General features: G+C 40.6%; 1 protein-coding gene across 2 annotated transcripts in view; it reads right to left on the bottom strand.

Moving 5' to 3' along the window:
- CYB5R4 (cytochrome b5 reductase 4) overlaps positions 1-17,454 on the bottom strand; it is a 1,195,924-nt gene that overhangs the window by 934,446 nt on the left and 244,024 nt on the right. For both annotated transcript variants that reach the window (XM_078648153.1, XM_078648152.1), the window contains exon 3: positions 1,654-1,754. In XM_078648153.1, the coding sequence (XP_078504279.1) occupies positions 1,654-1,754 (101 nt within the window). The remainder of the gene's footprint in view (positions 1-1,653; positions 1,755-17,454) is intronic.

The raw sequence follows: 17,454 nt of genomic DNA, 5'->3' as shown, positions 1-17,454 counted from the left end.
ATCCATTAAGAAGCTTTCGCCTGTATGAACAATCTTCTGTATCTCTCTGATATCATGCATCATACTCATGGTTACACAATGAAACATAAAATGTAACTGTAATGCATATATGAGCTATGTCTAACTGGTATGTATCTGTTAAATAAGCAAAGTGACTATAAACAGATTTAAAAAAGAAGAAGTGGCAAAGCCCAGTAAGTCTTTTATATGAGCCACACCTCCTTGAGTTAATCTGGTTGAATATATCTGCCCCCTACAGTTTCTGTGGCTCATCATACAATCATATCCTTTTTGAAGTGAGCTCCTTCTCCTTTATGGTCGTATCCATAGCCTCCTTAATAAGGGATTGCAGGTCCACTCTAGAAACATGCAGCAACTCCTCAGACCCCCCATGCTAGGGGGGCTGAAGATTCGTTTGCCTTTCCTCTCACTTTGCCACAACTGCATAGAGCAAAAGTATAATGCGCTAAAAGCAGTGTGTATTTCCTGTTTAAATAATGTTACGAAGCAACCAGATAACTTCCCTTGAGATTAAATGTAAATGTAAATGTAAATGTACAGGAATTTATATAGCACAAATCACCGAGCGGTTTCTAAGCGCTTGCTTAGGGAACCCGTCCTGGTATTCCCCTGTGAGATAACCCTGGCAGGGTATCCGCAAGGTGAAAGCCAGGCATCCCGCCGCAAGGGGCCGTTGTGGAGATTAAGCAAGCTATTGCCCAGAGTCGCAGAGTGTGAACCCGTGAATCGAGTAGGCACCAGAGCGAGAATTGTCGAGTCCATGGACATTTTAGGACTCAAGACCCCGCCGAGCCGGGAATTGAACCCTGGTCCCGGGCTGACCTTTGCTTCCAGATATGCCTCCTCTAACCAGTGAGCCACACTTCTCCACAAGATTAGGTCATTCGATAATACCTGCCACCTTCCTACGTCCAATGCGTGCTTCAAATACACCAGCAGGGGCTTAGGATGCCCCACATTCAGCTCCCAATCGAACCAGGCAAAGATGCGGTGCGCCTCTCTGCCCCAGGTCCCCACATGAACAGGGAGGACATCCTAGGCCGATGCATCGATACCAAGCAATTTATTGAAAATAAAGGAGGCCTGTTCAAGCACAACATAAGATGTTCTCACTGCTCCTTCTGTGTTCCGATCTCTTTACTTGGCAAATTATGTGTATGTAGGCTGATTTAAATTGTGTACTCTTCTTAAACAGTGGTTAATGAATGGAGTAATGGATCCCAGTGAGTTGATACATACTATAGCAGGAATCAGAGGGTACCCTGCTTGTTGTAGATGTGATTGCTACTGGAGGGGATTCATCCTTCAAATGTTGACACGAGTACTCATAATTTGTCAACCAAAGTTAAATTAACAGAATTCTGCAGCTATTGTCCTTATATACGTTGGATCCTTGAGGTATAAGTAAGATCATATCAATCCTTTGAAAATAATTGTACACATTATCTGAACCAGCTATATGTGGAGGGGAAGTAGTAGCCTAGTGAGTATGGTTCTGATCTTTGAACCTGGGCCCTGTTCAGTTTCCCAACTAAACCATAAACAATCTCCAAGTATATCAGAAAAAAAGTACATGTAGAAAAACTGTTCCATTAAAGTATTATTAGCCTGCACATAGTAACAGTTTCGTACCTGGTCAAACAGATCGGTGCCATCTGCTCCTGCAGCCTTCATGAGCTCTTCCTCCCCACCTGGATGATACTCCATGTATGGGGTGACATTGTACACATGCCCTGAATGACAACAAAAAAAGTGATATTGAGAATATTTCCCCCTACACTTCTTTAGCATATTTTTAAACCCAGAGTGCAAATATTTACATCAAACTGACACATTCCTCTCTGCTATAGAGTGATGAACAGTACTGAGACATTTTCATGCACTTGACAGCACTTCTTATCAATAACCTACTTCATCCTAACAGAAGTATATCATGCTGGTGCAAGGGTGGCTGTGTTGGTGCTAGGCTGCTGAAACGGCGTCAGTCCAGGGGGAAAGGACAGGAATGCACCATATTACATAAATACGGTGCATTACTTCCCTCTCACTGTGCTGTTGGGCAGCACAGAAAATGCATCTTAGTATTGTTTCTGTGCAGGAAGATGCCACTTCCTGCACAAAAACAATCCTGCCAACAACAGAGGCACCCTTGCAGGGTGCATGCGTTGGCGCTAGGCTGCCAAAACAGTGTTAGTGCAAGGGGAAAGGACAGGAATGCACTGTATTACATAAATACGGTGCATTCGTTCCCTTTCCCTGTGGCGTTGGGCGGCACAGAAAGATGACTTTCTGCGCTGCCCTACACCAAATCCCCATATAAGGGCCTAAATTCACAATGAAGGTTATAGTATCTAGGAAGTGTCAACTAAGAGGATTTGTTGTCATGCAAATGAAGTATTTAGTATGTATAGACCACTAAGTTAAGAATCTAATGTATGAAAATGTACTGTGAAGATTGTATACCCTGTTATAGTGGGAAAACAGGGCATAGCGGTTCCTATATTCAACCTTCATAGTTTTACATTGTAGTGATATGTTAGTATTGAGGTTGTTTTTTCCAAACCACATTATTAACCGTGTTTACTTAAAGTGTGTGGAGAGAGCTTACTTCCTCAGAAAAACTTTTAGACATATTAAAAACTGTTGTCATTTTAGAGAACGTGCTTTAACTGAATGGAATCATAAATGCAGCTCACACAGAGAAAATATGTTTGCATAAGGAATGATTTACTTACTAAATTGTTTAACAGTTAGGTTTCACTCTGCACAGAGGTGTTTTGCAGAGAGTGCATGTTGACACTAAACTGAAGCATTCATGGACTGTAAAGATGTTTGAGACAGACTCACGGTTTTATCAAAGTACACCTTATTTATCTGCTCACTGTTAAAATGTGTGGTGTTTTATGCTGTAATTACAGAGGGTTATTTTTCATAAAGCAATCATACATGTCGTTTACTCAGAGAAAAGGTCTTTGTAGCGGGATGGGGTTCTAACAAAAGCATTTTAGTCTCAGCATTTAACATGTGGAGAGGTCTCAGTAGAGAGGAGTAGTTGTTAGTAAAGCCCTTCACAGCTATTGTTTAACTTGTAGAGGAGTGTGAGGAAAGATGGTGTGCTCTTAAAAAATTGAACCAGTAATTTCCATCATATACGGATGGTGTCTGTGCAGCACACTAAAATACGTAATCTAGCAAGAAGATTATATTTCGCCAAATGTCTAGCTTTCCAGCTTCAGGAACGAAATGATATGTTATTAAGATGTACTCATTCTGAAGTTAGTTCTGTTCTAGATAATAATCCGACGATATGCTTTGGATCTGAAAGGCCAACTGAAGATGGTTGTGGAGAACAACACTGACATTTCTAATACTAGCATAGTATAACAGAATTTTAAAAAAGCAATTCATGCTTTCGCAAGACCAACTGCAGAAATTGCAGACAAAATGTGTGCTTTTTGCATGCAAACTCACTACAAATCAAAAGGTAGAAAAAATTATATTTGTGAAAAAATAGAAGAGACTGATCTAGTATAGTGGTCTTTAATTGATAGGTGAAGATCAATTTGATTTGTGCATAAGTCAGATTGTTTGTAAGTATCGTACTGACAAACTGGGTGTGATCCAGTCCCGCTTTCACCCCCGCCAGGACTAAGAACCCCTAGAAACTCACCGGTATCAGGGGCGCCAAACACAAGCCCTTTCATTTAACCACCCGTGGCTCGCACCATTGCTGGAGCGGTATCCATGACGCGAAATACCCCGCCCCTCTCTCTGTTACAGAAACCAACCAGCGGCCGCCGCCAACAGGAAGCACTCTGTACCGACCCCGGAAGTCCCACCCCTAAGGCAGCGGCAGCACCAGTGAAAAAGGAACCCATCGAGCAGAACGCCGTCGGAGCATCGTGGCAGGATACCCAGACTGGCGGAGAAGACGGAGAGGAAGAGAAACCTGAAGAAGACGTATGGTCGGAGGATTGGTGGAGTCCCTGAGGAGGTGGCTGAAGAGCGGCCGTGGCTCACTGGAGAGCTACGGCGGACCGCGTGAGTACTTAGAACCCATTTCAGAGCACGCTAGGCGCTCAGTGTATATAGTGTATGATTCTCTCCCATACCTATCACGGAGCACGTAGAGATTTCACTGTGTAATTTGTAAAGCACCCTCACGGTATTGCCTCTGTCCCCCGCACTCACCCTTCGGACACCCTTGCTGTTCCCCCCCCCTTTTCGCCCTTCCGCCCTTCCTCCCTGTTCCTCACGACTCCCTCCTCTATCTTTCCCCCACAACCCGGTGTCGGTGACAGGATATTTGCCGACTCCAAGTCCAGAACTAACGGTCCCTTCTTTCTCTTGTTGCCCTCCGAGGTGTCTCCCCGAGGACAGACCCGACCTGAAGAACACCCAGATCGGACCCTGACCCAAAGCGAAGGACCCCGAACCAAGCCAGACCCGACGGAAGGAAAAGACCCGGACCTCCCCACGGATCCATAGTTCTCTTGTTGCTGGACGTTTGTGTTTAAATAAAAACCGGCATAGCCCACTACCTCCGGCCTCCTTGCCTGATATTTCAACCCGCGACACTCCCACCATCACACTGGGCTATAATAAAATTCCTGGTAAAGATGTTCATAATAAATAAGAAGCTTATCAAATTCTTCCAGAGCTTGGAAACCTGAACATCTATTAGAGTATTCACTACACAGGCAGTACATCCCTTCCAAGCAATTGTTAGGAGGGAGACAAAGAATAAGAAACTACCTCCTTCTAAACTGCTAAAAGGTCTGAAGGGTAAAATTGTGTATTTGCCTTTTAATATGAGGAAGAATATTGAAACTATAGGAGCATGTCGAGAAGAAGAAGCAGTAGTGGTTCTACTAAATGGAGTACCTACTAAAGAGAAAATAAATTGGCAGGAACTTGTTTGCATTGACAGAGTTTAGAGAGATCTTTGCAATACCTTAAAATAAAAAACATGTTGTATGTGTTGATGTAGAGGGACATGCTACCTGTGTTATAACAGAAAGATCCACTCAGTTTGAAAATGTTGACTTAGGTAAAGCACAAGAAATAAATGAACATTATAGCATTCATGCTCTACACGCAAGAGACATGCTGGGTAGTGCTTTAGAATTGTACCAAATGAAGCAAGCCAAAGGAGAACTGGCTTGTGTGTAAGAAAAGCGCCTAGAAGCACAGTATTCTCCCATTTTGTTTCCTACAGGAGGTGTTCATTATTATGAACGTCCAGTATAGATTTCTGCATCAGAATATAGATCAAGTAGATTATATTTTGAAGAACCACACTTAAGGCAATACATACCACACATTTTCCACCTTTTGTTTGAAAGTGATCTGTCAGTTCTATCTTATGTTGAGAGCCATGTAATGAGAACAGGGACATGGTATAATTACATCACAGATTTTGTGCAAAAAGTACATGGTAAGACAAGGTACTAGAAAGCAAATATCATGGATTGCCAATGTGGTACCAAAGAATATTGGTTTCATCCCCACGGTGAGCTATAGTCCATGTTATGCCATTTAGGTGCACCTACCTGGTTTGTTACTTGGAGCTGTGCAGAGTATACTTGGGATGATCTTCCTGACGTTCTCAGGCCAACTAATACAAATATTGCAGAGACTGATTTCAAGACTGCTGGTAAATGGAGTTCAATTGATCCTGTAAATGTTTGTAACAAAAAGAATCTACCACTGGATGAAGTTGTGGACTTTTTCTGGAAAAAACAATACCAAGCTAGAGGTATACCACATATATATTCGTTATTGGAGGTGAAAGATGCACCAAAGTTTGGCAAAGATACTGATGACTCTGTGTTATCATTCATTGAGCAGTAGGTTACTTGTGAAATTCCAGATGAGTCTCAGAACAGAACTCTTAGGTAACAAGTCTTCCTATTTCAGTCCCATAAGTGTGGCACAGATTGTCGACAGCGATACAGAGCAAAGGGGAAATACTACACTATGGGGCTGATTACAAGTTTAGCAGTGCAGGAGTGGGCGGTACGCCACCACCCTGCCCCAGCACTGCAGAGATTCGTTGCCGCCCACCTGCCAGATTATGAAAGTAGTCTGGCGGGCAAGCGGCGTAGCAGTCCTGCAGTGGTGCCTCTTTCAAAGGTGGTGGTGCCTTTGGAAAAGGCATTGCAATGGGACCCCACAACTAGGTTCCTGAACAGCATGGACTCAAAAGACCATGCTGTGCAGGAACTGTTGTGCATGCACACAGGGGGCACATATTATGCTGCCCTGTGTGCATCCACATGTGAGGTGTCACGGGGGCCCTGTAGGAACCCCCTTTGTTTCCTCTCCGCCACGGTGTAAATGAAGTAGGAACCTCCATGACACCACCGGCTGAGAAGTAACTCGGAATATGCTTGGTGGGACCGTGCCGGCCTTGCCAAGCATACTGTGGCCTCTGACCACCGCAACACCACCAGGGAATGGTCGGTCCCTGGTTGTGTCGGTGCTCCCAGGTGGTCCGACCACCTAACTTGTAAAGAGGCAGTCCGACGACCAGTGCAGAAGTGGCTAGACCGACGCGCCCCTGCCAGTCTGGTGGTCCTCCGACCGCTAGACTCGTAATCAAGCCTTAAGTGTCATTTTGGATTCTCTAGGTATATAATCTCTGACGGAAGAGTGAACAGTTTTATGTCTGCAGTCAGACACACTGTTACTGTGAAATAAGCTAAAATCTGAAATGAAGTGAGGCTTCAAAACCCCTCAATGGTTACAATCCTGTAATCCTGTTCATGTGGAATGCCAACACTGATATTCAGTTTGTAGCAGACAGTTCTATTGCTGTAATTCAATACGTCACTTCATACATAACAAAGTCAGAAAAGTTAGAAATTAAGGATGTATGGCAGCAGAGACGTCTTTAAGTAAAAAGCTTTACATTTTCAGTTTAAAGATGCTCTCACACAGGAAAAGTGGATCTTATGAAGCTTGGGACAAACTCAACTCTTCTAGCTTGTACAGAAAGTCCAAATCAATAATTTGGGCTAGCTTAGGCCTGGCATCAACACGGAAACATGTGTTGAAACCATTTCCTCAAATTGAGTATAGAGCTCAGTTTGATCCAGAAAACACTGAGCTCCTTAAAACAAATATGATGGACACTTATTATTCTAATCCGAGTGCCTATCTAGAAAACCTATGTTTCTAGGAAGTACTGCAGTACTATATATACAGAAATAACACTGATGATAACATTCAACAAGGAAAGTTTGGGATTACTGCTATAATGGATGTTTAGTGAGATATTCAAAACCAAGTCTCATTAATCATTGTAAACTCAGCTGTCAAGCAGGTGAGAAAGGAGAATTCTTTTTTCTGGCTCTTTTGCAACTTTTAAACCTTGGCATTCCTAGACTGAACTGGTAGGGGACAATGACTGCTATGAAGATGCTTTCACTGCAGTCAAAGATACTATTCAATGTAAAGTTTGCCAACATATCAAAAAAACGTAAATGAAGAAATTTAACAGATGAATCTATTTCTATAGAATCTGCAAAGAACTGTTCACAAGACAGCCAGAGCTCAGTGCCTAATAGTCGGGATCCCTGTGGCCAGCCTATCATTGAAAAAGAGGCATCCGTAACTATGAATGAAGTAGAAAATGCTATGGGCCAAGTGTGGAGTGACAGCATTGATTAAGACAATTTGATCTCTTAACTGAATATAGAACAGCGAGAAATATTTCAGCAAATAAACAAATCTGTAGTGCCTGGCCTCATACATAATAAGTCTGAATGTTCCTGTAGAACATTTACGCCTAACTTCTCTATGTTAGCGGTCAGGAAAACATTTTCTAATTAAAGTTCTGACTGCATTTGTTTACAAGAAGACGAGTTGTGATCCTTCATGTGTTGTGACAACTTCTACTGGACTAGCTGCTTCATGTGTTGTGACAACTTCTACTGGACTAGCTGCTCTCACATAAAAGGAATCACAGAGCACAGAATACTTATGTTGCTTGTTGGAACATGACAACAAATTACAGTACTTGAAGTTATCTGGGGATGCTTGTCATGAAGTGTCCAGACTTCTAAAACAATGTAAAGTTCTCATTACGGGTGAGGTTAGCATGGTATCTTACCTAATGCTAGTGTTTATTAATCTGAGGATGCAATCGGTCCTCAGAACTGACAATGACGTTCTATTTGGTGGAAAAGACCTCCTAGTTTTTGATGACCTTCTAGAGTTGACTCGGGTCAAAGGTCATTCAGTTTTAAGAAACTTCTTCATGAAGAAACTAGAAAGTCAGGGGGAGTATTGGAAATGCTACATATGGTTACATTTTCAATAGGCTAACTTGACACAAAATATGAGACAGGCAGCAGATGTAGAATACGTCAATATATTAAAAGATATAAGAATAGGAATTATTTGCAAGAAAGCCTGTTGCTTCTAACATGGTTAGATCTCTATTCCAACACACTAACGCACCAGCTTCTATAATGCAAAATCTTATGAAAACTCAGAAACAGACTGGTTGTCTCATGGCAATATTAGATGAGTGCGCACAATTTAACCTAGAAGTGCTTCATTGGTAAAACAGGAATTTTAAACTTACCACTATGTCAATCAGTGGAAAAGAAACGGGTATCACTAGAGAAAATCATTTCACATGCTGCTGGTGTAGAAAAGACTCCAAACCTTTGTACAAATTGTACAATAATTTTGCGACAAAATCTGAACGTCAAGGAGGGATTAGTGAATGATGCAATGGGGAATGTCATAGATTTCATTACATATCCTAACAAAGCAGAATACAAATATATTATGATGCAATTTTATCATTTTGAAGAAGGTAAAAAGATTTGGAGGGGTACTGCTAGATTGGGAGGTGTTTCTGTCGGTAAAAGACCTGTACGTGAAAAGACAGCAGTTTCCTCTCGGCTTGGCCTATGCTGTTACCATTCACAAATCTCAAGGATTAAGTTTGGATGCAGCAATGATAACTATAGTGTTTAAAGAAGATCTGTCTTATGTTGCTTTATCACAGGTAGGTCATTATCAGTGTTGTACCTTCTTGATTTTGATGAGAGCAAAGTCAATGCTGACTCATCATGAGTGATAGAATACAATTGTTTGAGAGGACTGTATGCTCCTATTCTCAGTTTATATCCCATGGTTGACTATCATCCAAATTATAGAAAGCGAAAATGTTCTGAGATTGTAGATTTTTCAAAGGTTTCAAAGCTAAGTGACAAATCTACAAAGAGTTCCAAAAAGCTAAAACTAATCTAGTCAGTAATGTAATAGGTTTTCCATTTTCTAACACTTACGGAGTTTCATATTACTGTAATATAATACTTAATTTTCTATTCTACCTACAACCAGTGGTTGGAAAAAAACTACAAAAGAGAGACAAACTTTATGTCAAGTCTTATGTTTAGTTTAGTACACACTAAAAAACTTGTGTGCAATTCATTTGAATTTATACGTGATATAGTGGTCAACTAAATCACATATAAATGCAGTTAAATTACACACTCATTTTATAGTTGACCACTGCAATGGTGGTACACAGTTTAATATGAATGTGCAACAAGATGCACAGGAGTTTTAATGATAACTGCTAAATGTGTTTGAAAATGAGGGAATTGTAATAAATCACTTCTTTAAAACAAACTATTCAAAGAACCATGAGTGTGTCAGTTGCTCCTATTCAGGCAGAACAGACATTCAATCTTACCGATTTGTGTGATATACAATAGCAAACTGCAAGTCAGTGGCTTTCTACAAACGTTTTGTGAAAGCTGTATAGAATAACTCTACCCCATACTGCACATCAGATCTACGGTCTACATTAGTTGTAAGACCCCGCTCAAAATATCTTATTCTCATGCTACCAAGCTAGAGCTGATGGAAGCAAAATCAATGCTGATATCACCAACTTTAATGCTGGGCAGATATCAATTCATAAAACGATGTGCACTTATGTTGCCATTATCATGGGCATTCAATCAACTCTGGCCACTGCACAGTCTACCTTAAAAATGCATCTGGCAGGACTGAATGTGATGATGCATCAATAACAGTAAAGCATTGGTTAATTTGGAAACTTTCAAATTCCTTTATTTTATATTTCTACAACCAAAGTTCTACAGGAATCAATATTTACAAACTTCTATATAGATATAAGTAAAAAAAAAGCATGAAAGTTCATTTTCATCGCCTACCAAGGATAACAACTATATATGAATGAAATGTTTTAAATAATAAAAAAAGGAGTTAAAATAAATATATGAGTATCAATGTGTACTATATAACAAAGCTGGTTTGTTGCACATGTGGATTTTTTCATAAATCAAATTAATTTATTTTTGGATTGATGGATTGCATTTAATTAAACTACACACTGTTAGTATTCTGGTGTATATAAGTATACACATTATATCAGGATAAATTCAGTGCAAACTCCATTATAAAAGTACGGTCTCACAAAGAGGCTTGCGAGAGTAACCCAGGAAGTGCTACCCCATCGGCCTACACATAGGGGATTGTGTGCCTGGCTCTTGCAAGCCTCTGCTATATTCTAGCAAGAGACTTGTGAAAGGCACAGGTTTTAATGAAACCATGTTTACAATATGCGTGCATTAAGGCAGGTATCGTCATACAGAACATGTTCCTATGTACATGAAATACATATTGGAGAGCTGATATAAAGGGTTAATAATACAGCTAGTATGTCTATGGTCTGGGAAACTTTTTAGGGTTATCTGTAGGAGGTTGTAATAGAACTATGGGTTCAAGAAGATATAAACAAAAATTCAAAATACAGCAATAGTCTCACTAGAATTTTTTTAAGGGCAAAACAGGGAAATATAATACAAACAACAAGGATACTGAAACTAAAGGGTAGCTCTGAAAAGAGCAATTTTTAACATTTTTCAACCATTTGAATTTTTTGTTTTTTTTAACCTTTTTACATTTTTAAATTTTAAAAAAGGGTAGAACTAAAACATGAAATTTGGGGGGGAATAAAAAAATACAACTTTTCCTTCAAAACAAACAGGAGAAAAATAGGAAAAAAATAACTGCCTAGGGGGCATTTGTGGTCTTCCACAAGCTTGTCCGGTGCAGATCTGCACGTTTCTGTTGAAAACATTATCTGTTTACCTAGGCAGAAACAAGTGCTTTACTAAGATAAGAAAGGTTGTTGTCTGCGTCTGCACTAGGGACCTGGGCAGGCAAAGTGTCTCTAGATTCAAATGATGTGGAAGAACATGAAGTACTGTCTAGTTCTGCAGCAAAAGCTATCTCTGACCCAGCTAGTCTTTCTGGATGCATAGACCTGAAGTGCTGCCACATGCCTGTAGTGTGCATACTGTACTATTTTATTTCTACTCCTCCAGCTAAACACCTTTTGTCACCTGGCCTCAGGCTTAGAAAAATCATAAAAAGGTTACCGGAACTGTGTTGTGTTGAATGTTTCGGGGAGGTCCACCAAGCGGGGGCCGAGAAAAGGGGTGTCCTAAAATGCTTTTTCTCCATATTAATTTCCATAGGAAACTTTAGACACAGGTACAGCCCTAACTGCTGAACGGAATTACATCACATTGGGCTAAAGGATAGCTCTTGGTTCAGAAAGCACTCTTTTTGTTAAATGGTGTAAATCCATTCAGTAGTGCCTGAGAATTGTAACATTTCTCAGATATACAACTAGGGACGCGGAGAATCCGTGAAGCTCCCTGATCTCATGCCTGCAATATGATTGGCTGCAAACACTTCAAACCAGGAAGTGTTAGCGGAGGATCTGCGAATAAGGCAGAATGTTTTTTTTTTTAAATAAGCGTGGCTCCTGCGCTCCTGCGCTTTGTTTCCCTTAGGCCCCCAGAAGGGCCAGGTCCCGGGGGCAATCAAAAAAGATGATGAGGACTCCCACCTCCCCGGGGCATCCAAACGTTTGGCTGTTTGAGGGAAGAGACATAGGAGAATCTATATGGAGCGAGATGCCAGGAATTCCAATTGAAGACAACCCTAAGGAGTGATTTTTACTCCTGCGATCCCACCCTGAGAAGAATCGAGATTGGAAGCAAGAACATGAGTCTTCTCCAAGTCAATGAGATGACATGAGTCGAATTCCCTCAATCATCTGCAATTTGGATTTAGATACGTTGCTATCAATCAGCCACGCGGAATTTCATGTTTGGACACTACCGAGTTATTATTGATAAGAAAACCTACATCGTATTTTCAGTTGATTGTTGAAGATCTTGAGTTGTAAAGAAATGTACTGTTTGGTCAAGAGGAGAACTCTATATTGAAGAGAGCTCGAAACGAGTCGACCTGGCGTTGTTGATTGCAAAACAAACACTTTGTAAAATGTTCGGTTTTTGTGCATTTTTGTGAAGTTTGTATAGTTCAAATCGGAAGGTTTTGCAATTTGGTTTATGCACAAAGATTAGTAGCCAAAGTTGTATGTTGTTTGGTTTGGTACCCTGGTCTATTTAAGTGATAAAGTTAGTAGGAGACCCATGGGGGTTGTCTGAGTTGAGTGAGTGTGGTATGATATCATTGTGTTAGGAAGTTTGTGGGTGTTTGAATTGGTGTGAATGAGACTGAAGAGAATCCACATTATTGGGCTTTTTTGTTTATTTGTATGTTTCTTTAAGATATATGGTTGTGTTTTTGAAATGTTGTACATAATTGTTGAAATGTGATCCTTAAAAAAGATAATATCAAAAAAGAAAAATTATCTAAAATAAAAAATATTCAATAGTTCCGGCTGTCATTGATGAGTGGTCATGCGCCGTGGGATAACTTATATGTTAAATGGAACAATACATAATCATTTTTCTAAGTTAATCAACATATTTAATGTCTTACTTTGTTCAATATTAGAAGAAAACATTGTTATTAACTTAATTTCAAATATACAATCTTGCGATTGGTTCACAAGAACCAAAAAGGAAGTACAGCCCCCTTAGAGTTGAGTCAGGGCATTGTGTAATCGACAGCTATGAGGGTCTCGCAAGAGTTATAGGTTTGTAAAAAATAAAGTAAATATAACACACACATCTACATGACTCCTTTATAATAGATTAGCATTAAATAATAACTGAACACATGAAAAAGAACGCTATACAATATTTTAAAACAAAATGTATAGCTCTACAATCTTGTGAGTGTCTAGCGAGTGTCCCGCGAGCGGCTTGCGAGCAGCTCACGAGTCTCTCGCGAGGGTAATGAAACACCTTAAAAATAAATTTATATAGTGAAAATTAATACTATACATTATTGAAAAAACTGATCTCACTCTTTCTGAATTATAATTACATCTCTAATGTAAAAACACCTACAAAGCCTATGAAAAGTATGCTATTAGATTATTAATGAACTTTTTGGGAAGATCTCTCAATGTGAGAGTTACAAGAGCTGAGGAGATAGACAATCTCAACTGAAATATTGGTATATTAAGCCCTATTATGTGTCAGTGTCATAAAACTTTATTTCGGTCTTTACGACCATAGAAGTGCAAATGCCTACAGTACATAAATTCAAAATGAGTACATGACAAAAGTTAATTAAAAACCACAGAACGATTTCCAATTGATTTGATTATATCGGGCAATTGTATAACAATTAAAACATCAATTAAGGGAATATAAGAAGTGGGAACAAAAACTTGCACCCCAATAAAATTGCGCAGCTCGACCCACCAGCAGTCGCAATGTTAAAAATTGATCTATAAACAAGGGTAAAAAACATGTAAATGATTTCTAAAACATGGTCTAGCAGAATTAGTAAAAAGAAAGGGAAATGCGCACTATCGTGCTCGGATGTGGACCTTCTAATGATCCACATTTTGCTAAGGAACTTGGCAATTGCACAAGCGACTAGAGGCCTAGAGTCAAATTTTAAAATCTGCAATGCTTCTTGGTGGTATCAAGTTCCAAGCAATCTGCAAACAGGGGCTAACCATTTGATTTTCGGGGATTTGTACATGGGGCAGGCAAAGAAAATATGGCTAATTGACTCAACAGTGCGGGGACAACCAAAGCAGCACTTCGTTGCAGAGAAGGGCCGTTGCCAAGCAGCTGTAAAGGAGTTCACAGGAAGGGAGTTAAATCTAAATTGGATACAAAGCTTCCTATCTTGGGGAATCGTGATGACCTCCAAATATTGTTCATAGGCGCTTAGCAATTTGAAATCCATAAATTCTAATGTGAGACGGCCCCCAGAGGGATGAGTAATGGTAGTCTGCGTCACCAAATTCCAATATCGAGTCTTAACTAGCTCTTTACTTAGCAATAATGTAGGATCTTTAATGTCCCACAAGCTCCCCAGGCCAATCTTTGAAAGCAGTGAAATAATACTAATAAACTACCCAATTTTCCTAAAGCGATCAAGTGTGCAAACTTCATCCAGAGCAGCAGAATATTGAGAAAGCTCATGGGTTAATTTCAAGCGCAGCCAGAAGAGGAGGGGACGGAGCCTCGATTTATCTGTAATTGAGGGTCTCCTCATGTCTAGCCTAATGGAAGGAGGGGAGTGCTCTGTGGGAGTGAGCATAGGGATCTCAGGAACTTGTTCTCGGTAAGAAGAAGGCCTTCCAGGTTTTTAATTCCCCAAAGTTCTGCCACACACAGTGGGGAACCCACTACCTTATGGTCGTAAATCTGGAGTGGGGCTGCTACAGGTTTGGTCTGGGAGGTCTGTGCTCTTTAAATAGGGCCCCTGTGGTCTGCTCCTGCTGAAGGATCCATTTCATAATGTGATGCTTCCAGGCCATTTCCTCAGAGAGAGTTACACCCAGATAGTCAAAGGTAGCCACTCTCTCGTGGGGGATACCCCCAATACCAATTTACCTTTAAACAATTTGTGGGGATTCGGCAGTAGGAGTTTGGTTTTCGAGGTGTTAACCTCCAAGCCTCTCTTTCCATAGAAGGCCTCAAAGCAGTTTAGGAGCAGCTGCAGATCCGCTGGGAGTCTTGGAAACTATTAAGGTGTCAACCACAAACAATAAGGTTGTTACTTTGACACCCCACACCATTGATAAAGAGTGTGAAGAGAGTAGGAGCCAACATGCAGCCCTGTCGAACCCCCCTGTCAACTCTGATCGGGTCTGTCAGTTGCCCTTAGTTCCCCCAACGGACCCTTGCATAGTTGTCCTCGTGTAAGCGAACAACCAACTCAAGGATCTCAAAAAGAAGGCCCAACTCCTGTAGAATGCTCCATAATTTACGCCTAGGGATGAGGTTGAATGCAGACATCAGGTCAATAAATGCTATATAAAGGATTCCCTCCTCAATGGTCACAGTTTTCCAGGCCAATAAAAGAAAGCAAAAAACCTGACTGATGGTACTCCTCATTATACTCAGACATCATTTGTTTAGAAATATTTTGCACACTGTGCACCCTTTCCTGTTATGTGACAATGCAAAAGCCATTCCCTTTCAAAATTATGTCTGTAAACAGGATATATTCTCCAGCTATTCCACCAAACAGGCACTAAAAAATAATTAATTAAATTTGTTAAAAAAAAATAACTAATAATTCACTGAAAAAACCAAAGGTTAAAGTAATGTTATGGTTAGGTGTGATAAAAATATGTTTTCACTTTTTAAAAAAACCTTAGGGGGCACAGCAAGATAAAGGGGTGCACCAGAAATCCCCTCCCTACAGGAAAGGAGATGAGAAATGGACCTTTATATGGTGGCCAAGAAAGTGACCTACTGCAGTAGGGGTTGCCCCTGTAAATTCAACAAGATTTGAAGGTGGAGGAGGTCAAACTATGGAATGGAAACTGCGGGAGTATGTGTTCATGCAATGGAGGGGCTAGTCCTGCAAGTTTAAGGGGTATATGATTTAGCTACCAAGTATTGCTTCAAATCAGTCTGCTGATGTTGATGTTTTGGGCCTCGATACCAGAATGAATGTATCAATCCTTATAATAATCCACATTTGTAAAGCGCACAATCACCCGTAAGGGTCTCTAGGCGCTGGGGGCCGTCGGGAAGATTAAGCAAGCTATTGCCCAGAGTCACATGGTGCTGGGCTAACCTGCCGCCGGAGCCGGGGATCGAACCCTGATCCCCAGATTCCAGCGTCAGTCGCCCTGGCCGCGGCGCCACACCTCTCCCACTTATACAATTGAATCTGTGTAACTGCAATATGTATTCGCTGATAGAGGCGATAGTTGTGCATGACTGTCTTCTTTTATTGATTTCTTGTTTACAACAAAACAATAAACATATATATATTTTTTTAAACCTAACAAATTCAGCAAAAAACAAAGGTTAAAGTAATGTTATAGTTAGGTGCATTTGTCAGTGACAACATTAACGTTTTGAACCAAAAAAACACAGAACTTCACTAGTTATAGTTAGCAGCATTAACTATAACTTGGGCCCCCACCATGCACTGCTTAGCACCTCATAGATGACATCACGCATGACATGTTCTATGACATCATTTATGACATCACTGATCACATCTCAAATGACATCATTAATGACATCATCCAAGTATCTTTTCTAACTGTTGCTCTTTAAACTAGTATACCGTTAGTGCTATGAAAGAAAGTACAAAAAAGCTCAGAATATGAAGCATCTTTACTGCTCACATACATACAAACCCATAGGTAAAGCTAGCTTGTGATGTATGTAACATCGACCATATACCATACACTTCATGGGTTGCCGAATTAATGTTGACTATGAACCACGGATCAAAGGGTAACCTATCCTGCACTTGGTGTTCAATCTGTATACAACTGTTCAGGGAAAACCAAGTTCCTCCAGATACTGAAGCGATGTTCCCTAACTAACACCCTTGTAGGAACACTCTTTACCTGTATGAAATCCCTGACAGTCACTGAAGCTACATTGAGAAATGAAGTAGGAAAGTGGGTATTGTTAACACTGTTTACTCTATGGAGAGAGTTTACTCTGTACCACATTGCTTGCAGACAATGAAACTCTCATGAGAAATACGCCACTGAGTATTAAAAAGCATATACCAAGAACAGTGTACACTCTAAGCAAAACATGTCTAAAGAACGACCATTCACTTAAAATAAGTTCTGAAGGTGCTTAAGATCATACTACGTGCAATCTTCATGCTGTGGTGAACACTTTACAGATAGCCTATTTTCTAAAGCAAAACACGCACATGTATAAAGGTTAGTACCCGGTGCTCACCATCTTCAATGTTAAGTTGAAATTGTCATGCAGAGACGATTCTGTCTAATAACTCAAGGGTGCTTACAATACTTAGGGGCCGATTAGGATGGCGGACGGATCTGCGTCCGTCTGCCATCCCAGAGGTGGAGGGACCGTCCGCAGGGGCAGCGGCGGTCCCTCCGTACAAATTAGGATCACATCCCCTATATTTAACATTGCGGCGGATGCTGCTTCAAGCAGCACCCGCCGCAAGGTTAAATGTGCATGCAAAGGCAGGGGG

This window comes from Lissotriton helveticus, chromosome 6 (assembly GCF_964261635.1).
Source record: "Lissotriton helveticus chromosome 6, aLisHel1.1, whole genome shotgun sequence".
Lineage (NCBI taxonomy): Eukaryota > Metazoa > Chordata > Amphibia > Caudata > Salamandridae > Lissotriton > Lissotriton helveticus.
Note: the sequence above shows the minus strand (reverse complement) of the source record. Positions and strands in the feature narration are given on the sequence as shown.